This window comes from Poeciliopsis prolifica, unplaced genomic scaffold (assembly GCF_027474105.1).
Source record: "Poeciliopsis prolifica strain line A6 unplaced genomic scaffold, Auburn_PproV2 SCAFFOLD001, whole genome shotgun sequence".
Lineage (NCBI taxonomy): Eukaryota > Metazoa > Chordata > Actinopteri > Cyprinodontiformes > Poeciliidae > Poeciliopsis > Poeciliopsis prolifica.
The window spans coordinates 19714000-19741283 of record NW_026562376.1 but is presented as its reverse complement, the minus strand read 5'-3'; the positions used below and the strand labels follow the sequence as shown (position 1 = coordinate 19741283).

Here is a 27284-nt window from a genome sequence, read left to right as displayed (position 1 = left end):
ATATATTTTCTTTCTATAAAAGTTGAATCTTGTGATTTTTAAGCTAAATAACTTCAATGTACAAAAAAACCCACAAAATTATAAAAAAAATATCTGTAGGGAATATTATAAATCCCTACAGATGACTTTCAATCATCTTACCATTAACTTCTTAAACACTGCCTTTTGGTTTGACAGATTTACCTGCAGATATTAGCAGAAAAGTGGAGGACGACACAATCATCTTCACTGACGTTCAGGTTGGATCCAGCGCTGTGTACCAGTGCAACATCTCAAACCCGTATGGTTACCTCCTCTCCAACGCTTTCGTCAACGTCCTCCGTGAGTTTAGATCTCAACATCCATCATGGGTTTTAATGCTATTTCCCATGCCTGGCATTTTGCGGACAGTAATAATCCATAAATATTCTGTTTTGACTCTCTTCAGATGAGTCACCCAGAGTGCTGACGCCAGCCAATAAGATCTACCAGGTCATCGAAAATCGCCCAGCCCTCATGGACTGCTCCTCTTTTGGGTCACCCATTCCCAAAATTGAGTGGTGAGTTAAGAAACACTCAACAAAACTTTGCCATGAAATCCTTCCTGTAGCATAACACAAGGTAGTTAAATCTCTGTGTCTTAGGTTTAAAGACAGCAGAGCCAGCACCCTGAATGGAGACCCTTACATCCTGCATGACAATGGTACTTTGGAGATTCAAGTAGCTCAGTCGCAGCACAAAGGCAAATACACCTGCATTGCCAGGAACTCGCTTGGAGCCTCTGAGAACCACGTTTACCTGCATATAAAAGGTGAGTTTGTTCATTTGTTTGAACATCTCTTAAATTATTACCCTACCATATATGTTGGCTATGTGCTTGCATTCTGTTGGACTAATCCAATTAAATATTTCTGAATATGATTTGGACATGCTTGTCTTTAAAATTTATTGAAACGATTGTTGTGACTTTCTGCTACATAATAAACTGAATTAAATTGAATTTAATCTGGTAAAAAAGCAAATCTCTGACCTGCGATGAAAAGCTAGCACTTTGCAACATCCTAACCGCATCATCTCTCTGATTAAAATGGCGGTGGCGGCATTATACTGTGGGGTTGTGGCTCTACACAAGTCAGAATTTGACTGACATTCTGTGGCAAGTTTTGGAAGTTGATGTTCAGAGATGCTACCCGTACAGTTTTATTGATCTTCAGCCGTACTGCACAAATTGCAACCTCTACATGGTGTCTCTCCTCATAGATGTGACGTTCTGATTGCAAGAAAGTATAATTCAACAAAGTATAGAGACAAGAGCCCAGAAACAAATGTGTGCATAATTTTTAGATGTGAAAAACAAATAGTCATTCATTCTTTTATGTTCCTTCAAATTCACAGTCATGATATTTTTGTTGGTTGGATGGTAACAAAACGGAAACACAATGAAAATACCTCTAGCATAGTAATTGTGACATACACAGAATAACTAACACACTGAATATTTCTTAGCCTTTCTGAAAGATTTCTATGTTGGCGCCTCTGATCTTTTATTGACTAACGTATTTACCAACCTGCATGTGAAACTCTACTGAGGTTCAGATTTTTTGTTAATCTTTGGCTTTCTTGTTCCATCAGAGCCCACCCGTATCCTAAAGCAACCGGTCGACATGGTGGTCCAAAGAGGCCGATCTGTGACGTTCGAGTGTACAATAAAACACGACAAGGATCTTTTACCCTCTTTGATTTGGCTTAAAGATGATGAGGAGCTTCCTGACGATGAGCGGTTGGAGCTTTTTTAAGTGCCTGTGTTCAATTATCTGCAGTTGCACATAACTGAATTGACTTTCTAATTTTACTCTATTTTTGCAGATTCATTGTGGAGTCCAACAGCCTGTCTACTTCTGATGTGTCACAGAGAGAATGGCTCAGAGATCATGGGGAGCTGCCTGTAGATGATCGGTTGGAGCTTTTTAAAGTTACCTGTATTTAGTTCTCAAGACTAGCCAAAAATCTAAACTTTTTATTTATTGCAGATTCATCATAGAGTTCAACAGCTTGTACATCACTGATGTGTCGGAGAGCGATGCAGGCGTGTACACATGCTACGTCAACACCACTCTGGACCAAGACTCGGTCACTGCTGAGCTGACTGTTGTCGGTATGCGACTCTGAGCTGAATATTACAAGCATAAAACATGAATCTTAAGAAAATGGCAGAGAGCTACATCTGTAGGATAATTTGATTCTACAGTCAGCTCTTTAGGACTAAATGTGTCGGCAGAATTTAATCAGTCATCATGCTCTGTTGGTTGATGACCTTTTCTTAAGCAGCCTAATTATCATTCCTGTTTACTGATTTGACCACCCAACTTCTTATTTCAATGCCGCCCTCCAACCTCACAGAGACCACCCCAGCTCCAGCTGTCACCCACGGTAAACCTGCAGCACCACAAGCACCCAGATGTGCTTAGCTAGCATGCGTTTGTGTTGTTCGCTCAACGGTTTCTGTTTAATGCAGCATGCTTCGACCCAGAAGAAGCCATTTGGATCGAACAGTCACAGAGTGTTGACTTTTTCTTTATTTACATCTACCAGTTTGAGTTGCTCCATTATTTTTTGTGTGTTTGTTCAATCTGCTGTTTTTGCAGAATCAATCGCTTTGACAGCGTTTTGTCTGCTGGGGTAAACATCTGGGAAAGGAGGAGCAACTTCCTCTTGTTTTTATATCAAAGCTAATTTCAGAGCAGATATAGTCCCTGAGCACTTCTTGTGATATTTCATCATTGCTCATTCATTTGAAGCATGTGTTTCTTATCACTGTAACTTCACAATATGAGCATCTGTTCATTTTGTCTGATGAGCTCGAGATGAAGTGAAGACTGAACATCAGTCATTTCATCGCATGATGCAGCATCTGCATGTGTTATCTCCACCAAGCAAAAGAAATACATGAAAACATGCAAATGAATTGTCCTGCAACAGAGAGGCTTGCTTGGATAAAGCATCATGACATAATCACCTGATTGTGGTGTTTCTATTAAATGTTCAAAATATAAATATATGTGTCTCTTCCTTTTGGTGTTTTTTCTTTCAGGGCGACCCGAACCCCCCACAGACCTGGAGTTGACAGACCAGAAAAAGAGGAGCGTTCAGCTTACTTGGATCCCTGGGGAGGAACATAACAGCCCTATTCAGGGTATGTGTGGGTCTATGTATTTATCAGTGATATCATTCAATGCATGCTGCATTAAACTGAAGCAGGCCTAAAATGCTATTTGTAGTTTTCCAGACAACAGGAACACAAAAACACATTGAACAATCTCCCCTTTAGTTCAACCTTATAAGTGGAGACACAAACATCAGATAAATTTATATACTGAGGAATATTGGCTAAATGTGGGTCAGATTTACTCGTTTTGATGGAATAATGTTTTTAGTGTTTTGCTACAAGTTTGTGTTATTGGTTGGATGATGCCATTTTGCCTTGTTACTTTGTTTCCTTTTTCTGTCTTTCTGAGTAAGAAAAAAATAGCTTTTACTGATTTATAACTAATTGTAAATTGAATTTTGTAAATAAAATAGAAAAAAAACCTTGAAATTGTACCAAATGGCTATGAATTAATATTCATCCCTTGAAGTCAGTGAAAAAAAATCCCTTTCCCAAATCTCTTCACTGAACTGAACATAACAATCTTGTCATACACGGGTTGTTGTTTGACCTCGTTTACTGTGTTAAAATGCTCAGCATGTTGCAAACACTCATCTTTAATGAAAACCTTGCCAAAATCCACAGTTTAATTGCACATTCAGTGTGTGCTTGGTGGCTTTTTGAGTTCAAGTGGCATGAGAGTATTAATCCCATTATGCAAATATGTGGCCAAGCACAGTTAAAAAGTGTAAAATGATTGTCTTTTTGAAATGCAGAATTTGTAATCCAGTATGAAGACTCACTGCACCACCAAGGTCACTGGCATGACATCGCGCGGGTTCCCGGGACCAAGACAACGGCTCATCTCAAGCTTTCTCCATATGTCCACTACACATTCAGAGTGTTGGCCCGTAACGCTGTGGGTCTGAGCGCGCCTAGCAGCCCATCTCGAATGTATAAAACTGAGCCTGCAGGTACAGAGCCAGCTGTTATAAATGTTATTCAGTTTTGTACCAGAACATTAATAATTGAAACCATGACATCAGGTTGCTTCCTCTAAACTTATATATAGCTTTCCCCAAACTTAGATGTTTAGGAAATGTTTCTGTGTACTTTCTTGTAATCTTAAATTACTTTCTGGGTTCTACTATGTTCTGAATTTGAACTTTTGTAGATTTATTTATTAACTTTTTGATAACTTGTCAGATACTTTACTCAAATGTAGAGATAATTTTCTATAACAAAACAATTTTTTCCCCAGAATATATATGTTCATTAAAAAATGTACCAAATAACTTCCTGAAATGTTCACAAAATTTGCTGGTCACAGTTCAAGATGCAATAGTTTACTTTCTCAAGAACTACTAGGTACATTCCCAGAACTCTGACATCTTTTTTTCTGCTTAATACCATTCTGTAAGTTCTATAAAACTTAGCTGCCAGGAAGTACAAGGAAAGTATCAGATACACTTTGGAATGTAAACTGTTTAAGTAAAAGTTGTATTATGTATAATTTGTTAGTGGAACCAACTAAACTTTTACTGTAAAAAACAAACAACAAAAACTAGTTTAAATGTAAAATTGGCTTTTTTTCCTGGAATTTGTTGATTTTTCTTTTATTCTGTTTTCAGCTCCTGACCAGAACCCAAAACATGTACATGGATCTGGAAATAAACATAACAATCTTGTTATCACCTGGGAGGTAATCTCTATACATTTAACCATTCTGAATTTGACCAATTATTGCAAAGGCCACCATAACCAGCATTTATGTATCAGAGCTTAATTTGATTTTACTTCAGTGTAATGTAGTGCAGTACACCTCCAAAGAAGCAGAGTCTAAAGAATATGTTATGTCTTAAATTTCTCTTTCTCCAGCCTCTGTCAGGCCTTCAGTCCAACGGTCCTGGGCTTTATTATAAAGTGAGTTGGAGGCAGAAGAGGCCAGGCAGCGACTGGATAACAGCCACTACCAACAACTCCATGTATACCGTATCTGAAATACCCACATTTAGTCCATTTGAGATAAAGGTCCAGGCTGTAAACAACCACGGAGATGGACCAGAGCCCGTTGTTGCTATCGGCTACTCAGGAGAAGATTGTGAGTCCACCTTAACCTTTTAAGGTTTTTAAGTTCTTACAAAAAGACTGTTTGAGCCGGAGGCGATGTATGTGGCTGCATACCCTGTAACATTTCAGTCTGGCCTTTTGGTTGTAGCCTGTTCTAATGTTACATATCTTATTTAACTCTACAGTGCCAGCAGCAGCTCCAGCAAATGTTCACGCTGTAGCGCTAAACAGCACCTTGGCTCGGGTTCGCTGGGACCCTGTGCCTCCTCATTTAATACGAGGGCAGATCCAAGGATACAAGGTACAGATAAGCATGTTGAATGACAAGCCAACTAATGAAAAGTAAATGATAATCTACACATTTTGGGTGAAAGATGGGTGTGTAATTCTTTTCCTGTTGACCAGTACAAAGTTGTCCCAGTTGAAGCTTCAAGGTAAACAATATTGTTACTTTAATGATAAAACATCCATTTAATACTTTGCTTCCAAACTTTAGACAAAGTGAATTTGTGCTGAAATTGATGTCATAAAAGTTGCAGTTGGTGACTTTTATAGAAAGTCTTTTTTACATATTGTTAAAACTGTCACTATGTTGTGACAATTTAATATGAATCTTTTTTAAAAAAATCAACCTTACTTCAGGTCAATTGACTCCTTTTCAAAGTTGACAAAACATCCCCAAGGTGAGTAAGTTGACAACTGTGCCATTCAGTTCCTCAAAAAAAAAAAAAAAAAACACCAAATGATTGTAACTTATAAACTACAAATACTGAATTATCAAAATGACCAGTAATAATAATAATAATAATAATAATAATAATAATAATAATAATAATAATAATAATAATAAAATAATGGAGTTCATTTCTAAATACTTCAATGATACTGCTTACTTTAATCTTTAATCTTGAGCCTTTGACAAGATATATGTTCAGTGCAGAACTCCTTATGGGATATGTTTTTTTTCATTATTATTTCATTTGTGCTACCTCATTGCATTCCTTCACAATAAATATTGGTTTCTCTCACAATCTATATGGAAAATAGACAAGACACTTCTGTCTATTTTCCATATAACCATAGCGATAACAAACGTTAGTTTAAAATTGCAGGCATGCAATATGAAAATGGCTACCGACACAAAAAAGACTCCACAATCTATACTGGTCACATGGTGATATTACCTCTTGAAAATACGTCTAAATTATTTTATTTTATGTCAAGTTGAGTAGGGATGGTAAGCCGGTAGGTTTGTGATGTGTTTGTATCCTAAGGAAAAAGATATAACACTTTAAACATCTCACAAATGAAATGCAAAGATTCATGGAAAAACCTTACAAAAACCTTATATTGTGGCAGCAACACTTTCAGTTCTTAAAGTCTCACCAATTGGCTCGTAAATACATTATTGCAAGGGGATATAAAAGTGTCGAGCGAGAATGCAAATTTTTTGTGAGGGAATGCAACATAAATAAACTAGTTTATGTCTCCTTGGGAAGTTTTTAGTTGGAAACCACACCTTAGTGTGATATTTGAGGACAAAGGACAGATCTCGCTTTTTATGTCTTTATTCACTCGTCTATCATCCATTGTGTACACATGATTTTAATTTTATCTTTAAAAAAAGTGTATTTTGGATCCATGTATGCACAAATGACACAGATGAAGCTTCTGCATTTGACACTGTTTGTTGCAGGTTCATTACTCGAGGACACACAACCCTCATAAACACAGCCCCCATCACACAGAGAAGCATGTGCTCACCTTTAGTGGGAACCACAGCCAGGGCCTGCTGCCCGGGTTGCACCCGTTCAGCCACTATTCTTTTTATGTCAGCGTCTTCAATAAGAAAGGAGAGGGTCCCAAAAGTGAAAAGCAGGAGTTTAAGACACCTGAAGGAGGTATGACATCTAAACTTTAAAACTCTAATATGTACATTTTTAAGTCTTATGAGAAAATGTCAAATGCATGACTATGCTAATGCTTTAATTCCTGAATTTAAAGGAACAGAAAGGAGAGTTTAGTACCATCTCGTGGGGAATTATAAAATTGCATTTGTACAAGATGGTTGGAGAAATGTATTTATATTTATGTTAACCTTTTGCTTTTCTGTCTGAAATAAACTGGACATCATCTCATTGCCTCTTTCCCTTCATTGGTTTCTCTTATATTAATCAGATTTTCTGTCACTGACTTGTGTTCACTCATTGTTGATGCTTTTCTGCAGAGCCTGGGCCACCCGCCTCGCTGTCTGTCACAAACCCAAGCCTAGATTCACTAACCCTCGAATGGAGTCCTCCTCATGAACATAATGGCCTCATCACTGGCTACAATCTGAGATATCAGCCAGGTGAGAAGTTTTGTTTTTCTTGACAGACAGCAAGCGAGATTTTAAATTTGTTATGTGAACATCATCCTCTGTCATCTAGTGCGTAGCCATGTAAAGCCATTCTTTTTCATGGCTTAATCAGTCATATAGGAGAAGATTAGCGTAGCTTAACTGCATTTAAATGTTCTTACAATTGCAACAACACAAGTTAACAAATCAACTCTGGTCACTCCCAACTTCTGTTTCTGAACCCTACTCCTCTGTTATCCAAATCTTTCCATTTTCACCCTTTTTATTACTGATACTCCATCTGCAACCCCTCACCCTCCTCCTATCGCCACACAACTTCCTGTTTTCCGACTTCCTTCTCCATCCCATCGTTGTCGTCATCCGACCCTCACCCCTGTAGTCAATAACTCCAATGAGCTTGGCCCAGAAGAGGAGCTGGCCCTGGCTGCCAATGAGACCTCAGTCACTTTGCAAAACCTCAAGTACAGCCCACGCTACAAGTTTTATTTGAATGCGAGAACAAGCTTTGGAGCGGGCCCAGCCATTTCTCAGGAGGCTGTCGTCAAGCAGGATGAAGGTAAGTCATCAAAGGCAGACAAGTGCAAAACGTGGAGCGTGTGGTATTTAAGATGACTAATGGCTAACATTTCCAAATTGTTCTTGGATGACCTTTAAACGAGGCATCAAAAAGCATTAAAGAAATAATCCCTATTTAAAAGAAACGGCTGGTTATATATATATATATAGATATCAGTCAAATAGAAACCTGCAGGTACATCTCCTATGCAATCGTATTTATTTAATATAAATATGTCTGGAAGTTTTGTAATCTGCAGTATCTTTAATCTGGAGCAGGGGAGCTAAAAAAAGAAGAAGCTGCATGTAAAGAATGTGATAACACCCACAAACTCTGTTTTGAAGCACTTTACCATGGAAACAGTGATCAATTTAGAGGGGAATTGCAAATTACTTGGAGGCTACGCCCTGGAGCACAAACTAATTAGATTATAATTTATGAAATAAACATTGTGCGTTATATCGACTGAAACAAACACATTAGGAAAATGTTTCTAAAGGTCATCAATTATGTGAGATGGAAGACCATTTAGTCTCGGTCTACTTTTGACACATAAGCTGTTTTTAATTCACAATCTCCTTCATAAAACAGCTGACTTCAGAAACTAATGTTTTCTAAATCAAGACTGGAAGAGTTTCCCAACATGATTTAATGGTGACTGCTTTGCTATTGAAGCTCGTGTCCTCTGTTATGTGTACATTTAGTTTTAATGTGTTTTTCATTGTGAAGGAGCTTTTGTTCTATTGCTTGTCTTTTTCTATGACAGAAAAGATTACCTTGTCCAAGTTAAAGTCAATTGGCAGTACTGCAACAATTTGCAGAAAAAAAACTTTCTTCTGAATTGTGAAAATGTTTGACTTTTGTCCTTAAAAATCTTCATCAGTTCAGCAAGAAGTAAAACATCTCATTTACAGTTGTGATCAGAAGTTTACATCTGCTCATTCTGGCCAGGAGTTTTAAGTTTCTTTTGAGCTTTTAATTAGTAATTTGACATTTTTCAAGGATTGTATAACAATAGGCTATTATTAAAGAACTGCATGTCCCATTATTCTTTATAGCAACAGCTACAATTTATTTAAAATTTCTACTTGACAGAGATGAGAATTACAAATATAAGGTTAAATATACACACACATTTACCTAAATCTTTAAGTAAGGTGTGTTGAAGGTTGTCATTGCCATTGACTGTTGTCCTCTGGTTTGTAACAGTAATTGATTGCAATTGGTGTTTTTCCTTGTTAGCGTAAGATGGATTTGTTTGCAGTCATTTGACTCACAACAGTTCAATATTTGCTATTGTACATCACCATAGACTGAGAAGATGCTGACCAGGAAACAAGTACATCAAGTAAAATGGACACTTGCTTGACTAAAATATGCAGATGTCTAAATCGGCAAGTTAAATAACTTCTGCAGGAAAGTTTTATGGTCATATGGGAGTGTTTTGATACTGTGACACAATACATGTTTAGAGATCTTTTTGCGCACATAGGTGGTTGACAACTGGGATTTAACTGGGTGATTTTTACTTAATAGTCATGCACGGATCATGGATGTGAACATTTGATCACAGCTGTGCAAACATTTCAGATGATTGGCTTTTTTTTCATACACTGAAGATTTATATTGTACATTCATATAAAATAATTAAAAATAATCGACCCGTTGCCTCATCATATTTTTGTTGGTTCAAAGAAAAAGTACCAACATTCAAGTATTTTACTTTGATTTTAGGTGGGTACATTGCACTGTTGGTTCTACTTGTTTCTATGTTATGTTCCTTAGAAATATCTTTAATTCAAGGGTGTCAACATGAGGTTTACTGGATACATGTGAAACTGAATCTATGATACAAAAGTGATAAAAGCAGAGGGATGAGGGGTGAGCTTTTTGTAGCTCACCTATTATTTTCTGTGTGTATTTGTTTCTTCAACCTGTAGCATCAAATGTTAGCAGACGTGTATATCTAGGTGGAGAACACACTGCATGCATGCTGCTTATCTCTGAGGACATTCACCTTTTCTCTTTGTCCTTTATCCACCTAAATATTTGAGTTCACTGCCACATAGGCAATGATCCTGTTTGACATGTGCCTTTTCAGTTTCACCTGATAAAACAGGATCAGACTTTATTAGAGTGGCATGCTGCTGTTCTTCTCCTTTGTTGTCAACAACTTTGACCCTCTTGTACTTTTTGCATGGCGGATGCTGCTTGTGCTTCCTGCTCTATGGCGAGGCTTTTCCTTGCATGCTAATGAACTCTGTGCTTTGTGGATAATGACTGTGTGTCTGCTGTGTCTCCCTGTTTTTGTTTCCTTTGCATGTGTATGACAGTGTTTGGGTGTGGGTCCATATTTTATCCTCTTGGTGTTGTTTGCAGGAGGCACCCAAACCTCTCATCCCGTTGCAGGGTTTCCTCCACGGCGTCCGATGCACAAGGGTACAGACTATGCTGAGATCTTAGTAAACTACATGTCGGATTAGATCATTATGAGTTTGATTGTGAACTCCGTTTTTGATGGTTTATTGCCTCAGCCAGTGCTGTTGCGCACTTCTGTAGGCATGCACAGAATTACAAGTGCCTCTTCAAAAATGAGAAAACCATCAACAAGTTAAATCTATTTGAATAATTTCTTCCAAGTGAAATTCATGTATACAACTGGTATCAGACATTTACATGTTAAGTACGGAGAGAAACATATTCCACACGTTTTTTTGGAGACTAAGATCAGGGATTAGTGCAGGGGTGTCAAACTCCAGTCCTCGAGGGCCACTGTCCTGCAGTTTAACTGAATCACTTTGTGACATTTCTCCAACAATGAAGAGTGCATGATCACAGTATTTTGAAGCGTCAACAGTCTCCTACTTGATTGTGCACATGACATTTCTGTATTGATAACCCTTTTGTATTTGTCTTGTGTAATATTCAGATTTTCTAAGAATAAACATTTTTCATTAGCTCTAAGTTTCCAGAAACAAACACTAGAAATGGGTCAGTCTACGTTTAGTAAAGCTATGCAACACATGAGTTTTGTTTTTTAGCTCCATTGTGGAAATAGACTTGCTGATGATATTCTAATACATTAAGATCCACTTATATAATCAGGACAAAGCGATTGATTGCCATTTGTTGGATTTCCCATCGCCCCACGGGACAGCTTTGATGTTTGTCTCTTCTCTTGTGTGCGCAGCCCGGCCTATGAGTCTTTTTGCGAATGTTAGCTCCTCGGTTGAAGAAGATGGAACCCTGATCAGTTGGGAGTACTGGGGTCCAGAGAAAAATGTTTATGTAGAGTACATTGCAGAAAACAGTAAGAAAAATCACCTCTTTGATATTTCTCTCAGCTTCAGGCATGGGTGGCAAGAGACTCCTACTTCATTACCGGCTTCAGCAGGTGATAATATCGGCAGTCAAGTTAACGCTGGGTTCTGCCATGGAAGACCCTGGTTTAATAAATTAAGTTTTCCGTGATTGGATTCTGAATTAGCCAATGCTGGAATTGGCTGGAGTTCTCATTTCCAGTCAAAACACTGACAGAATTTATGAGTAAAATCTGACAAAAAGCAGCACTTCCTGTCATCTTTATACCCACAGAGGTTGACTAAAGTGCTTTCACTTGCTTATTTCTACCTGCGGTGAGGTTAAAAGCTCTGCGGTATGACTCTCTCACACCTATTTTTTCAATCATTCAGTTAGGAAATGTCATCATAATAATATCCAACTAATTCAAAAAGCTCAATTCAGTGATCATCAGTCATGACACATTTCAAGTTTAGCTCATTCCCACTTTTGCTTGTTTGGTGGCCCTGACAGCTCATATGCAGGTAAACAGATAAAACACTGCAACACTTCTGAGGCACTCAGTGGACAAGTCGGAGTGAGATTTCTATCTCAGCGACAGCACAGCTGTGAAATCATTGCTCATAGTGACATAGAAATAGGTCTTTTATTTATCTGAAGGTCTGAGCATCAAGTGTTTTCTCTAGTGGGTGTTTTTATGTGTCAGATCATAGGATTCGATTTTTTTGTGGCTTGGAGTGCAAAATAGCCTTAAAAAGCAGTAACCACAAAATGAGTCTAGAGGTACTTTTGTAACCTTCAGAAGAGCGTGAATACCTCTTGAACTTTTTAATATTTTGTCATAATATGATATCTGTGGAGTGCAAGGAAAGTGAAAGGAAGTTTTGCACATTTTTCTAAAACTATAAATCTGAAAAGTAGGGGCTCCATTTTTATTCAGCTCCCTGAATAATTACATTTTAAAACATATCTTTTTCTGTTAGTCATTTGTGGTATGTCTACCACCTTGGTAAGGTGCATGCGCAGTATTTACACATTAACAGTACAGTTAATTGTCAGTGAGATTGTATGCAGATTGTCTGTGAATGCCACTTTTCACATATTGCTGTGATTTTAATTGAATTCATGCCTGGATTGACTGGGTCATTTCAACAAATGATTGTGCTTCAAACAGTCCATTGTACCTCTGGGTTGTTGCCGTAGGGCAAATCGGCACTCTATTCTCAGCTCTTTTGCCGTCTCCATAGGTTTTCTCCCAGACTTTTCCTATGTTTATCATCAAACAAACACAGCATGAGGCGGTCACCCCTATGTTTAGGGTGATGTGCACCTTTTTCCGTCACACAAGGTATGTAGCATGTCGGCCAAAGATCAGGGTGAATTTTGGTGTCATCTGGCCAGAGCACCTTGTTCCATATGCTTGTTTTGCCTCTGATGTGGCTTATCTATGAGTACTTCTAATTGCCACTGTGTACAGCTGTGATAACTAAAAATGGCATATTGTGTGTGTGTTGTCCAGAGGGGATTTGGCTGGTTTTGACCAAATTTTGGAGCAGAAAAGCAAGACCAAATGATCATGGGTATTATGTCAATTTATTATAAATGAAAGCTCATGAAAACCATAATAACATGTGGGAGACATCTTTGCTGTTTATGTCTCCCTAGATTATTGTGTTTTTCTAATTATAATATGTTCTGAGCAACAAGCAGCTATTCTGAACCAAGCTGGTGTCCTTTTAGTTATTTTTAGGCAGCACTAATTGTCAACAGTTTTTTTTTTCAGTGTGCATGGGCTTGTTGAAGTGCATTGAGCTCTCAGGGTCACCACAATAATTTATTCAAAACCTAAAATGATTTTTTTTTCCTACTCTTGGAATATCGAAAATTGCCTGCAGAGTATTGCCCTATAAGTAGCTCCCATCGCTCCTCCATCTCCATAGACCATTGAAAGCTCTGTTCGCTCCCTCAAACATACCTCTCTCCGTCGACGTCCCTCCTGCAGGTGAAGGTGAAGAGGAGTGGCAAAAAGAGCTTGTGAACGGCTCTCAGAACGTTAAGCTGAAAGGTCTAAAGGTGGGCCTCTCCTATAGGGTACGTGTGGTGGCTAAGGGTCACCACGAGCAGCCGCTCCACTCCGAGGAGCTGTTTGTCACGGTCCCAGGTGAGGCGCGTCCTGGGGTGTAGCCTCCATCTTGACCTGGCTGAGTCAGGCCTCATAATGTCACTTGTGTACAGTATCTGGTAGTTTGCACCATTCTACCATTGCAAAGTTGAGTTGGTTTTAGCTGAAATGTTGCTATTAGGGGTGTAACGAGACGTTGTGATATTAAAACGCCACGATCCTTCTCATAAAGTTGAAATCTTTTTTACAAAGTGCAATGTAGCTGCCAGTGCTTTCCCTGGTGAAGTAAATATAAGCTGTTTGATCAGACAGGAAGGTGGCTGCCCTAAACTTGACGACAATGAAGCCCAAAATTCTCCTGGTGGATTTAGATTAAAGTAATCTTGTGATTTTACCTACATGTTCTTGCTGACTAGAAGTCATCTTAATGTTGAGCCAGCCGGGGTCCTGACTTGACTCTGATAGAGAATCTGTGGAGTCAGTTAAAGATTAGGGTGATGGTAAGGATGCCGTTCAACCTCAAAGACAAAATAAATCCTCAAAATCAAAGTGGAAACATGCAAAAAATCTTTCAATGATCATAAGACGGATTTGATGCCAGAATTAATCTATTCATTATTCAGAAAGGTTTACATAGTTTTCAAAATCCTAATTTTGTTAACCTTCCTACAGTGGCTTACTACTTGTACTTACTTTTTTTTTTATCAGAAAAAAACTTTTTGGTCGAGTGAGAGAGATTTTCCATCTAAATCTCCCTGACTCTTGAATAATGTTTGGGCTTAGTTGTTGGTTTGAGATTCAGAAGAACAGAAATGCTTCTTGGTTTGCTTTGCTTTGTTGAAGGAGTCAACTAATAAAGACCTCTCTGGCTGCCATGCAACTATTTGTAAAAAAAAGAAGAAGCCTCTTTTCATTTTATTTGTTCATCTGTCATTCTTTTTCTGTAGCTGATAGACAAAAGAAACAGTGATAGGACTGACAGAGTAACTATGAACTATTCTTAACATGATTAGTGACAACACAGGTGATTGCAAATCTAAGCACCTATTTCAGGTTTTTGATGTTTTAAGAAGCCTTAATCTGAATAGAACAGAGATCTTTTATGATATGTGAAACTTTAGCTCGATTTTAAAAACACAAAACGTGGATTCTTAGCTTTACCAGAAGTTTTGACAAAAATTTTCTTCTTCTTTTCATTGTAAATTTCCTGAACTGGATGTATCGTTACACCCCTAGTTGCTGCAGTGTAACAAACATGCAGAGATAAAATGATTAACAGTTTGCATGACCTTTGGGTTTTAAACTTTTGCACTTTGTATATTAATCTCATTCTGTAGATATGCAGATAACAAAAAACAAATGATATTCTAATATAGATCATTTTGAGTATAGCATTATAATTTCCAACCTTGACTAGAAAAAAACTTGTATGATGGCCAGTGATTGTAGTTGTGTGTGTTTGTGTTTGTAATTGTCACTAAATGTAAAATTATTTTGCAACATTTCTAATGCAGTTCATCTTATTCTCAAATTAATACAGAAGATTTCCTGCTCATCTAACACAATTTGTAAAAAGTGTTATCTTGGTTCACTCATGAACTGAAATGACTAACTGATGGCTATTGCAGCTGTCAAAACAATGCAAGGCCATTTCAGCACATCATCGGAGGAAGATTTTCCTCATCACTGAAAAGACTGTAGAAATATTGCATTTACAATTATCGCATTATCCCTCCATCTCTGACCAGCTGTGACGAGCAGACAGGTAGACATCGCCACTCAGGGATGGTTCATTGGCCTCATGTGCGCCATCGCCCTGCTCATCCTGATCCTTCTCATTATCTGCTTCATTCAGAGGAATAAAGGAGGAAAATACCCCGGTGAGTCACTGCACAAACAAACCCGATGCGCACAGTTTTCAGCTATCTTTGGAAGTTGTCAAAAATATTTTTTTGGGGGGGAGTTTTGCTCTCAAAATGTGGGATATTTCTGCTGCTGTGTGAATGCTGGGTAATGTATAATGTTACCAATTCTTTTCTTGTTAGGAAATTATTTCATATTGGCACATTTTTCTAAATTTCACAGCAAGCACTCAGCTAAAGAACATGACACAAGTAGATAAGTGTTATTGCAAATATTGAGAAAGCCTACTGTTCTTTGTTTATGTCCCTAGTCAAAGAAAAGGAGGATGCACACACAGACCCGGAGTTCCAGCCAATGAAAGATGATGACTGTACTTTTGTGGAATACAGGTGAGAGAAAGTGCTCTTGCTGCTGGACCGCTCACGCCCCCAAAGTCCATTTTTATCCATCAGCCCCCTCGCCTTGTGCCCACTTCTGGCCCACTTCCTTCCTCTTCCCAGCCCTTGCAGCTGACAATAACCCATTCAAATCCATCAGTATCAGTCACAGCATCAAGAGGAAGGCAACCGGTTCGAGCTTCTGCCAAGATTCTTAATGGGGCGGAGATGTCTTGGAGGCGTCTCGTGTTGGACTGGTGTGTCTGCTGGACATCACATTGTGATACCATGTAGGGATCAGGATTCTTCAGGTCTAATTGATTTCAAATTTTATTATGTCAGAGGTTTAAAAATGACTGTTACAAGAGATGAATAGTACAAGCAATCATTAACACTCATCCCGACTAATAAGCTAATCACAAGCATTTTGCCGACAGTAAATATAGTGTTAACACTTTGCCTAACCTTCTGGATGTTCTCCAGCTATGTCTGTTAGCCTCCTTCATCTGGGCTGCATCTCCAATAGCATGCTGAAAAAAAAGACAAAAAAGAAGCACTTTAAATCTGTACATGTAACGTTTTTGAATATTGTTTTCTAAAAGTCAATTTATAAGATAGTCTTGATTTTATATTTTGTATTCTATTCCTTTTTGTATGTAGATATAAATATGTTTGATGGATTTTATGCATGGGTATTCAACATTCTGCTCCAGGGAATAACGTGTTGAATGGATGTATCGATTATATATATAGATATAGTATATTGTATAAATGCATATGGATCTGATGTGGCATTTAAAGCATGTCTGAAGACTGAGTAGGCTGTTTAATTGTGCTACGGACAGATTGACGCCCGGTTTTTAAATTGTATTACATTTTAATCCTAAAGTTGTCGGTTCTCCATCTCTTATTTATTAAATTCATAAAAAGATCAAAATCAGCTGTACTGGAGGCAATGTTTAAGTTGATCCCAATCCTTTTTTTTTTGCTATCTTGATGTCAAAAGTTACATCAGTCTCTGAAACATGTCAAGATATTATTTCTTTTTGAACTTGTTACATCTTTTTGAACTACACACAATACATCAGAATACCTTAACAACAACTGCTTGTGGGATTTATAATGTTCAGTACTCTGTAAGTAAGTACTCTAGCTTTGGTGTGAGTTCGTTCCGCAAAAACTTGCATCCCAATATCTCCAGTAAGAAACGGTAAATTAGGTGTAATGCTGTCTAAGAGCAGCATTTTAGAGACATAACAACTGGGCACAATAGTCAGCCATTTAAAACCAAAGGGGAGTCCTGACTCTATTTTGAGTGACTGCTTGTGACAACACTGGTACTGAAAAATCAAAAATGTCTGTATTACACTTACAAACAGTTGCTTCATGGAAATGATAACATTATTGATCTGCTTTAATGAAAGTAAAACAGGACTGAAAGTTATTTATGTTTTATGCTTTGAAGATGTTTAGATTTTATGAAAAGAAATATAATCAAATACAGTACAACTCGCAAGCTCTATAATTTGTAGTGCCACCAGTACAAGATGGTTTTGAACTTTTTATTGCTAAAGAAAATGCCAACAGTCCATTGTATTAGTAGAGAAAGAGGAACACAACAATGGATGCAAACGAAAAGAGAGATTTATTGGACAAACCACGTTGCAAAGTAACATAGTGCCTTTGTTAGAGAACTTTTTCCTTTCATCCTGTTTCGTTTTATTCAGCAGGAACCTTACAATATGTCAATAAAAGGCATAACCTAACTCACCCGAGCTGTTTTTGGTTGTAGAACAACTAATTTATGTTCAAGACATAATTTCATTCCTCACTAATGTGAAAGTGTTAAACTCTCCTAAGTGTGTGTGCGTGTTGAGAAGTGAACCAGTGTGCAGGAATGCCTTTCTGTGTGGGATTTCAGTGAGATGTCCTCATTTGATCTCAGGGGTTGTGGGTCTCAGTGAAGGTAAGAGTGGTGATGGTGTCGGTGGGGGTTGTTTGAGGTCTGTGGAAGTCACTGTGGAGAAAAGCGCCTGCTGTCATCAATTTTAATACTCACTCATAAAGCCTTGATCATGCTCAGCATAGCACGTTTTCTTCATCAATAATATGGCCTGTGCTCTGATACTCTGTAAATGTTTTACGCTTACAGATTATAATATGCTGTGTTAAATTTGAAGAACATTGCGGCATTATGATGGCTTTATGAACGCATCTCATTGACGGTCAGCTCATTTAACCACGGAACGTTTCTGATGATCTGATTTCCAAAGAAAGCTTTCTTTGCAGACGTTTCATACATTGTGCCCGGGTTGGTGTTATTCTCAAGCTCGCTTTACAGAACGTGCATCTGAAAGTCTTTGCTTTTCAAGTTTTATTCACCTCATCGTGCTGGAGCTGCTTGTTTTTCATCACAGGCTCTTGTCTTGGGATGGGGAATGCTCTTTGTCCCTCAGCACATTCACCGCCTCACGTTTGGTTTCAAAGGGAATTTAGATAGAGTGTGTCGGCTCGAGCTTTATTCCCTGTTGCCTGACAGAAACCAATCAATCATAGCTTCTGTTTTTTTTTTTTTTAGACGTGGAGCAAATCAAAATCAAAACTAAATCCAAATTGCTGCTTATTTTTAAAACTTTTGGCTTTTCACTCCTCAGGTGTGAGTCACAATTGGCCATTTCATGCTCCATCTAAAAAAAAAGTGATCACTAATCTTCTTGCATCTCCCACCTCATCTCACCTGTAACATTTGCATGTTATTTTCTCCTTCAGTGACAATGAGGACCATAAACTGGTAAAAGAGAGCCGCACGCCGTCTAACGGGACGGTTAAGAGAGACGACAGTGACGACAGCTTAGTTGACTACGGGGAAGGCGGAGACGGACAGTTCAACGAGGACGGCTCCTTTATTGGCCAGTATAGTGGAAAGAGTTCCAGCAGGGACAATGCTGAGGGCCCTGAGAGCTCAGGGGCCCCATCCCCGATTAACGCCATGAACTCCTTGAACTCTTTTGTGTAGCGGTGTGGTGTGCTTGCTGCATCCCGACAATGGCAGAATCGCCATTTAGCATGGGGATTTGGGTTTGGGGGTCTCACGACTCTGCATGGCTTCATAATCACACACCTCTGAGGCACAAGAAACATAGAAAGACTGATTTTTTTTTTTTTACTTGGAAATCTTCCTGACGACGGGCTTAGTAGCTGAATTGTATGATTCTGATTTGACAATACGTGCTTTTTCTTTAAGACATATATTATTAATACTTTGACATTAACTCATATTGCATCTTTCAATAGGCCTCACATGAGCAATACAGTGCTTTTCTGGCATACATATGTTGGTTTTGACATTTTTTTTCACTGAAGCAGTGTTAAATGTCAACAGCTAACATGCATATTTCCAACTGAGAGCAGGACGTTGCTGTTACGTAGTGCACTGATATAATGCATGTGCTGCAATTATTCAGTTTTCAAATGCATTTACAATCCCACTGGCAGAACATGCACACCTGCTAGGTGATATAACCGAACCATACAGAAGGTGCAGTTCCTTGCAAAAGTATTCATATCCCCCCATTACAAGGCCAAACTTATGTGTATTTTATTGGGATTTTATGTAACACACAAACTGGTACTTGTGTGAGTATATAGTTGATATTGTTCATAGGGACACGTTCATGATTTTCTCACTTTTTTTGCAAAGAAGAATCTGAAAAGTGTGACTTGCATTTTTGAGTCCGACCTTTTTTGGATCACCTTTGGATCATCTGCAAGTATTTTGGGGCATGTCTGCATTAGAGGAAACTCAGATTAAATTGAGAGCATCTCTAAACAGCAGTTTGTAAGATCTAAATTTAGTTCTTCATTTGGATTCCATCAGCTTCACTGTTCGTACAATACGATGCTGCCAATACCATACCAGTACCAGAGCTATGGATCTCTGGGATTCCTTAAGAGTTTGTAAGTTCCTCTTGGCTCATTATCTGATCAGTAGCTGCCTTGCCTACATTGTAGGTAGATGGTAATGAGAAGATGGAAATATGAAAGTGTGCTATGTTCTTTTTTTTTTTTTCAAGTGATGTATTGAGCAGCTCTCCAGGAAATGTTCAAAACTTTGGATATTGTTTTCCAACCTAAACGTGCTTTAAGCTTCTCCATGATTTCATCCCAGGCCTTTCTGCTCTGTTCTTTGTATTTTATGATCTTGTTTGTTCATTAATGTTCTCTAGAAAACATGCAAACAGTTAGATTTGTACAGAAATTAAATCTTACCGAGATGTTGTGACGTGTAAAAGTTGTACTGGTTTTTAATTGAGAACAAATGAACGGCTGTATGCTGATCTATCATAAAATCTCCATTAAATATACTGAAGTCTGCGATTGTAAAAGAAGAAGCAGCTCAAGAGGGATGAATACTTTTTCAAGTTGGGTGCTGACAGCTCCTCCTTTGTCACTTCTTTAATCTGCCCCTGCAAATGTAGAAATTGAAATGCAGCTGTTGGATGTGTCATGCCATCTTTATATTATTTTTCTTCCCCCTGCATGTGACCTCATGATTTCTTTAGCTCAATCTGAAGATCAGACGTGAATGCTGAAGGTCCAGCAGCTCGGAGGGGTTCCTTCAGCAGGCAGTGCCTTTCTAAAGCAGTGACTCAGTTCTGAAGACTCTCATTGGAGTTTAATTACTACAGTGAAGACAGTAATGGGATTTGCAAGAGTCACGTCATAAATTCACTCCTAACGTTGCTCTGACATGCAGAACCGGCTTTGTTTCTTTATTGGGATCGGATCGAAACATTGTTAAAGCTTCTTGTGGCGCATCAGAGATGCTATTGATTGTATTTCTTCAATGTTTAAATGTATATGGATTTGTGTGTGAATGTGTGTGTGTGAGTGTTTGTGGATGCCTGACATTCAGTTTCATTGAGGCAAACATTGTTCAAATGTACTAACTACACTTGAGGGCCTTTGGATGGAATCAAGATTTTCTTTTTCTTAACTTGCATCAAGTTTTATTTTTAAAACATTTAGTTGATGAGTATTTGACGACTGTGTAAATACGTCAATTGATTGTACAGGGACAAGCAGAATATGAGTGGCAATATTGTGCATGATGTGGTTTTATTTGTTAATTTGACTATAATAAATATAGACAACTATAGACTAGAGAATATATATACAGCCTCAAATGTTTCATTTTTTATTATTATTGTTTCTGTGCAACTTGTAAATTGTAATTAACTAACGGGACTGAAATTTTCTTATGAATAATGTGTCTTTCTGTTCTAATACTCAATGCATCATAATGCACAGGCTGATATTCTGATTTGAACTGGTTGTAATGGTTTCTATTGTAATCCCGTAGGAATTGATTCACTTTGTTTTCAAGTATCTCAGATGTTTTGTATTTTAGAGCCAGATTTGTACTAACAAATGATTTCATTTCAGCTATTTAAGTTTTTATTCTCTTCATTGCTGGTTTGACTTTCCGCCTACGGGAAATATGATGCATAAATAAAGCACCTGCTTTAAATTGTCCGACTGGAACTTCCTTGAGTGAAGTGAACAACTTTAATCGGTCCAGAGACACAGCAGAGAACCTGTTGAGCTTTAAAAATATTAATTATACAGCCAAGAAGACACTTTTCAGTACCCTTCTATGACTGCACAAAAACCCACCTATCAATGAAGAAAATTCTAACAGTTTTTGGCAACTATGATTGTTCTTTTTATATGCTTCTGATCATCGGTTCAGTTGTAAATAAAGATGGATGTTTTTGGCAACATATTTTTGCAGTAATCCTTGCCAACAAGTGATATCTGTACTTCACTCTTTTACATTTGTTAACAAATAATCAGCTTTTTCTGATCAAAGGGTCTCAAAAATAAAATGTTTACATCTTTTTATATAGTCTTCTTGGCTCATCAGATAAAAAATATATATATCTTTACAGAATTACAGCTTTTAAAGTTGCAGTATGTATGGTAACTCTCATAAAAAAAACATTTTTTTATTTTTTTTGCGTATTTGTTAAAACTGTCACTGTGTTGTGGCAGTGTAACATGACACAGATGGTCTGTGAAAAGCTTCACTTCCTCCACTTCCTCCCAGTGCTGCTACACATCGCTCCTGGTCAACAGCAACCAATCAGAGCCAGGAGGCCACTGCCCCTCCTTAGAAAGACTCCAACGAAGACCAAGAACAACCCGTAAGAGGGCATAATTTTCACTAACTGAGGGCAAAACGTTCCCTTGTTTCCTAATTAATTTCAGGTAACATGATGAAGAGATGACGTATTATTCACTTCCCCTGTCAGTGGTCATCATGTTAGGTCTGTTGGGTGTATATGGTACTTCCGGGCTCCTCTTTCTTCTGCTTTCTCTCATCCATGCTGAGTGTAGTGCACGCACTGATCGCAAACAACACGGCAGCGATGGTTGTGTTCTCTTCAAACAGGCTGATAAAACACTTGTAGACACATGAGAAACCAATTAAGTTTCAACACTTGGTTGGACGCTGGGCTGTAATGCAGGGATCAATCCTGTCCTTAGAGGCGCCGCCAACAACACTGCCTATCTTCTTTGAGCAGACTTTCGTTAAATAAACATTGTATCATCTTTTATCACATTTCGATTCGTCTACTCTGTTGCATGCTAAAGAGATGCAGGATAGCTCTGGAAATACGTTTTAAACTGGACCTCTTTTCAGGAGAAAAGGCGACTTTAAGTGTTTAAGTGAACAGCAGAGGAGATGATAATTTTGTCACCCACTGCAGCAAAGCATAATAAATCATTTGCTTTTTGTCCACGTTTGCACTGATAAGTCTTGTCCCCTTCTAGGAATAATTGAAACACCTTCCGACACAAAACATGTAAGTCTGGGTGCTTCAAACATACCCACATGAGTACAATACATCTTCCCTAGATGAAAGGACTTGGAGCATTTGTAAATATGGATGGCTGCATCTGCCTCAGTCTGAGGCATCGCTGTGAAGGCTTTATGGAACATGGCAGTCGGGGCTCCATCTTTGTGGCGCTTGCTTGTGGCACTTTGACCTGCATTACAGTCACGTTGTCACAGTAATGCGGAGAGAACGGGCAGCCATCTGTTGCATTGTCACACAGCAATGGTGTCAGGAAGCAAAGAAGTCTGTTGCATTGAACACCCTGTGGCAGCGGGGCGAACGTCTGCTTCAACATTTACTGACGTCAAGAACTGACTGAAGTCACATTTTTGCTCACAATGCCAAAAGTATTCATATCGCATTCTTTGCAGCACAACCTCAAACTTCAGTTCATTTCATTGGGAGTTCATTTTGCCGATTGAGAATCTCTGACAAGACACGGAAGCTGATGTTGGCAGTATTTCTCTCCACTCAGTCTAAGTTAGCTTCAGCTGTTTTACAAAGAAGAATGAGCAACCCTTAAGGACTCCAAACTGCAAAAAGGTGCATCAAATAAAATAGCAAAAAACAATACAACTAGGTCAAATACAACCCACGTTTGATGATGAAACCTGATTGAATGCAAGAAACAGCAATGAAACAAAAACAACCTGTTTGCGAGGCACCGTGAACAATTAACCCATATACTGATGTCATATTTAACTGACTGCATCTCTTGACTTTACTGCCATCTAGTGAAACAGGGCAGCTGGACGGATCAACAGGCTTTTGGAGTCTAAATGCTGCTTGATGCAAAAAAAGTAGCTCAAGTAGATAATATTACAACGTAATAACTCCATAATGAACATCACTATGTGGATTTTAGCCTGTGCATGCTCTAAAATATTCACAACATGCACAGTGTTTGTATGACAAGAGGGGTGAGTTTGTTGGCGTTTGGGTTTCTCTCCCTGCAGGTCATTGTCAGTTCTCAGCAAAATGCCATTTATCTGTCAGTTGTTGATCATTGCCACCCAACAAGCAGCTGCCCCATTACCCTTCTGAACTCCACCCCTCCCCCCACAACCTCCTACTTCTCCCCTGCCAACCCCCACCAGCCTCCATCCTCTCTCACTCCTCGGCGAATTTATCCCGACCGAACGTCTGCCCCGGCATCCATTAACCGCTCCCAACTCCTCCGCGTCCTGCTCTTTGATTTACTGCCGGGGTGGAAAGGCCCTCTCTGAATTGATCCGCAGCTGCTTTTAAGCGTGCCTATGCAACAGAAGGAAGAAGCTCATTATGTGTGCTTGTTGTGACTCTCATCCAAAAACATTGTGGGGGAAAAAAATAAAATAAAATTCTGACAATTAAAGTGTGAGTTAAAGATGCAAAAACAGGTATTAGAGAATCTTTCTGATTAATTTGGAGTGTAAATGTGTGCTGAGCTGCAGGGAATTTATACTTGAATGCACCCAGATAAGCCCTTGCGTCTGTTTTTATGTAAATTTGACCTATTCTTGTGCTATGGAAGCTTGGGAGGATAATTGTTTATGATTACTCAGTGACATTTCCATACGGCGGGCAAATGGTTTGCACACACAAACCAGTTTGCGATGACATACGACGCCACAAACATGCATGGCTTTATTTTGATTTGAACACATCCTAGGCCAAATAAAATGCCTCCAAACTCTTGACCTTTAGAGTTTAAATCAGTGGAGTTCAGACTTTCTTCTGTGTGGCATGTAGGCTCGAGATTTTTTCTTTCTTTTTTTTTTTTTTTCCAAAATCAAAAAGGCTATTCTGGATATTGTTTTCGTCTGCTCCACTTGTTGTATTTATCCAATAATTATATAAAAAGTTGTTGTCATTTTAATCATGAAGTCGGAATAAAATTTAAAAAAAGCGCAAAAGTAAAGAAAAAAACACAAAAATTTTGTGCTTTTTCTTAAAATTGCACACTTTAAGAAGATTTTAATGACAGTGGAAATCTGGTGTGGGAATGGACTTGTGTTGTGGTTGGGGCCCCACAAAATCAATTTTCCAAGGCTGCAATTGGACCCGGAGCCTCAGTTGGAAAAGTTTCTGTTCCCTGTCGTCAAACCGAAAGGCTAAAGCTACATTTTACCTAAACCAAGAATTGGGAGTTATCAAGTACCAATCAGATACCAAGACAGCAAAACTAAATCAGAATTAACAAAAACCAAGAGCTTTGAAATTACTTGCAAAGGAAAGTTACACAATAGAGAATCCAGCAGTGAAGACAATAAAACAAAACAAAACAGAAATTTGATTCGTTGGTGAAACTAATCAAATTAGTTTGATTAGTTTGTGGCAAGATGGTGAGTGGCAAGATGAAGAAACTCAAGTGGATTCAATAGGCTTTGATTGCTGGACCAAAGTGTTCCCTTGTCCTTGGATTTATCTTTTTCTTTTTTTTTGCACTGGACTTTTGTGGATTTTGGACATTTTTGTTCTTCAACTCTAAATCTCAATTTTCCACATTTAGATCCTCCATCAATCTAACAAAACATCATGACAGAAACAGGCCTGACACTAATCAATAAAAATGAATACAAATACTCAAAGAGTGTAACACTAAGAAAACAAACAATAGGGAACATAGCAAAAGAAACAAACGGCGAACTTGAATAGCGCTGTTGAAACTAATAAACACAAAAACCAAGACATCGTCACTGAATGGAGACTACAGAATTCATTTCTTTTATAGGGAGTTTCTGATTTTTCTGACGAGTGATTCCATTAACCCAAGTCCCCGACGTCTCCTCAGGAGGTCAATATGCTCATATGAGGGCTTTCTGCATTCTTGATGCAATCTCCCCCTCCCACTGCTATAGCGTTAGAGTTGATGGGGGGGTTTATACCTTTTTGCATGAGGCCCATGAAGATTACTGGGGCTAAATCACATTTACTCTCCCTTCCTCCTTCACGCCCGTGCCTCCATGTCCCTCTTCCTCCTCCTTCTCCTCCTCCTCATTTGCTGCCAGACAGATACATGACAGCCACCTATTCTTTCCCTCAAACAGCAGGGTGTTTGCTGTTCCTCTTATCCACCCCAGAGACCGACCTTGTAACAATGTTTTTTTTTTAAACCAGCAGGATCCATCTCTATTTGCACTGCCTAGAAGGAAGGGGAACAAAAGTGTTGTATCTGGGTTGTTTGAGATGCATTCAGCTCTCAGATAAACATCATATCCTTCTGGGCTGCGCGTTGCACCGCTCGTTTTATGATTCCACGAATTTGCTTGGTCTTACTGATGCACTTTGACTCTGGGTTTTTTCTCTTTTCTCATGAGTCCCTCTGGGCTTTTCTTTTTTTTTGTCTCTCTTTCTTTTGCAATAACAACAGTTCCTATCTGAGAGGACAAAAACAAAAATCTGAATAATACCTTCAAAGGAACAAAGCTGTCACTCCCGCCCTGAAACGAGGCTGTAGAATTTAAAGTCAGCGTTGGATCACATTAAGAAGAACTTTTGCAACACCACTACCCCCGTCCCCTCAGCCCAGAACACAAACTACACCGAAATTCATCCTATAAGGTTAAGTCCTTCAATTAATTCCACTCCGGCTCCGTCTCAAAGACTCTTGAATTATTTATGGCGGCGGGCGTCTGCCGGAGCAGATTATGATTTGGCTGTTTGGTGTTTACATCCAAGATCTGAATCTAATCCCGGGGGATTGAGGTGGTTCTATGTTTGGTCTGATGTGCACACAAGGCGTTACAATTAGTCAGAGGCGCCCTTTTCATATCCATCACATAAAAAGCAGCGCCTCGCCTAATAATGCACACTTATTTCTCATCAGGGGCCGGTGATGGGCAGACACGCGGATCAATTTATTTGTCTGGGGTTGAAAGTAATTGGAAACCTTAAACCGTGTAGCTGGTTCACCAACTCGGGGGAGGGTGAGGGAGTTTAGATTAAGACATGTCTGAATGTGTAGCTACGCAAATATTCGTATCCGGAATTTTCACAATTTGTCAGAATGCAGGCACAGATGTCCATCTGCTCCATTTGGATCTGATAGGCCAACACAAAAAGTTCATATATTTGAGGGGACAGAAAAAATCTTTGATGTTTTTATTTATATATATATATTTTTAACATCTCTTGCAAGTAAAAGCCACACTGGGATTACGTCAAATATGCAAAAAAACAAAACAAAAAAAAGAAAAGAAAAGATTTTCTTAGTCATGTCCCACCAAAACCTACCCTTTTGTTGACCTATATGCAAAAACAAGTATGTCACATAAAATGATCCTGCGCTGTGGCTTTAGTGTTTATGACACCATTATTAAAGATGCTGCACAAAAAGCAAAGTGTAGATCCTCCTAAGTTAAAGTTCGGGCTGCAGCTTTTGCTTCCATATCACTTCCTCCAATGAGGCTCAGCAGCTTTTACTCTCATAGCCAGACAGAAAGTGCTGCATCTTCACCTCAAGCCCACAGAATCTGATTATACTAAAATATCCATCTATAGAATAAAGCTGGGAAAGACGGAACTATTTTTGAAACTTACAGTCGGTTGACAGGTCTAGCGTTTGTCTCCTCGAGGGAGAGAAAACATGCGCATTATCCTTTTGGTTCAACAAACGCTGAACAAATAAAA

General features: G+C 38.7%; 1 protein-coding gene across 18 annotated transcripts in view; it reads left to right on the top strand.

The window, feature by feature from the left end:
- The window catches only part of LOC129366125 (neuronal cell adhesion molecule-like), an 87957-nt gene extending 66401 nt beyond the window's left edge, over nucleotides 1-21556 (top strand). For 6 of the 18 annotated variants that reach the window (XM_055040223.1, XM_055039824.1, XM_055039986.1 and 3 more), the window contains 21 exons: nucleotides 178-321; nucleotides 428-539; nucleotides 624-790; nucleotides 1612-1759; nucleotides 1846-1935; nucleotides 2010-2134; nucleotides 2380-2409; nucleotides 3071-3172; nucleotides 3901-4098; nucleotides 4756-4826; nucleotides 5003-5225; nucleotides 5380-5495; nucleotides 6891-7095; nucleotides 7422-7544; nucleotides 7933-8109; nucleotides 10489-10548; nucleotides 11300-11419; nucleotides 13412-13570; nucleotides 15280-15411; nucleotides 15705-15783; nucleotides 18541-21556. In XM_055040223.1, the coding sequence (XP_054896198.1) occupies nucleotides 178-321; nucleotides 428-539; nucleotides 624-790; nucleotides 1612-1759; nucleotides 1846-1935; nucleotides 2010-2134; nucleotides 2380-2409; nucleotides 3071-3172; nucleotides 3901-4098; nucleotides 4756-4826; nucleotides 5003-5225; nucleotides 5380-5495; nucleotides 6891-7095; nucleotides 7422-7544; nucleotides 7933-8109; nucleotides 10489-10548; nucleotides 11300-11419; nucleotides 13412-13570; nucleotides 15280-15411; nucleotides 15705-15783; nucleotides 18541-18787 (2828 nt within the window). In that variant the 3' untranslated portion in view covers nucleotides 18788-21556. The remainder of the gene's footprint in view (nucleotides 1-177; nucleotides 322-427; nucleotides 540-623; nucleotides 791-1611; nucleotides 1760-1845; nucleotides 1936-2009; nucleotides 2135-2379; nucleotides 2410-3070; nucleotides 3173-3900; nucleotides 4099-4755; nucleotides 4827-5002; nucleotides 5226-5379; nucleotides 5496-6890; nucleotides 7096-7421; nucleotides 7545-7932; nucleotides 8110-10488; nucleotides 10549-11299; nucleotides 11420-13411; nucleotides 13571-15279; nucleotides 15412-15704; nucleotides 15784-18540) is intronic. The other 12 variants (XM_055040305.1, XM_055040934.1, XM_055040770.1 and 9 more) reach the window with 6 other exon arrangements.
- Nucleotides 21557-27284: the final 5728 nt, after the last annotated feature.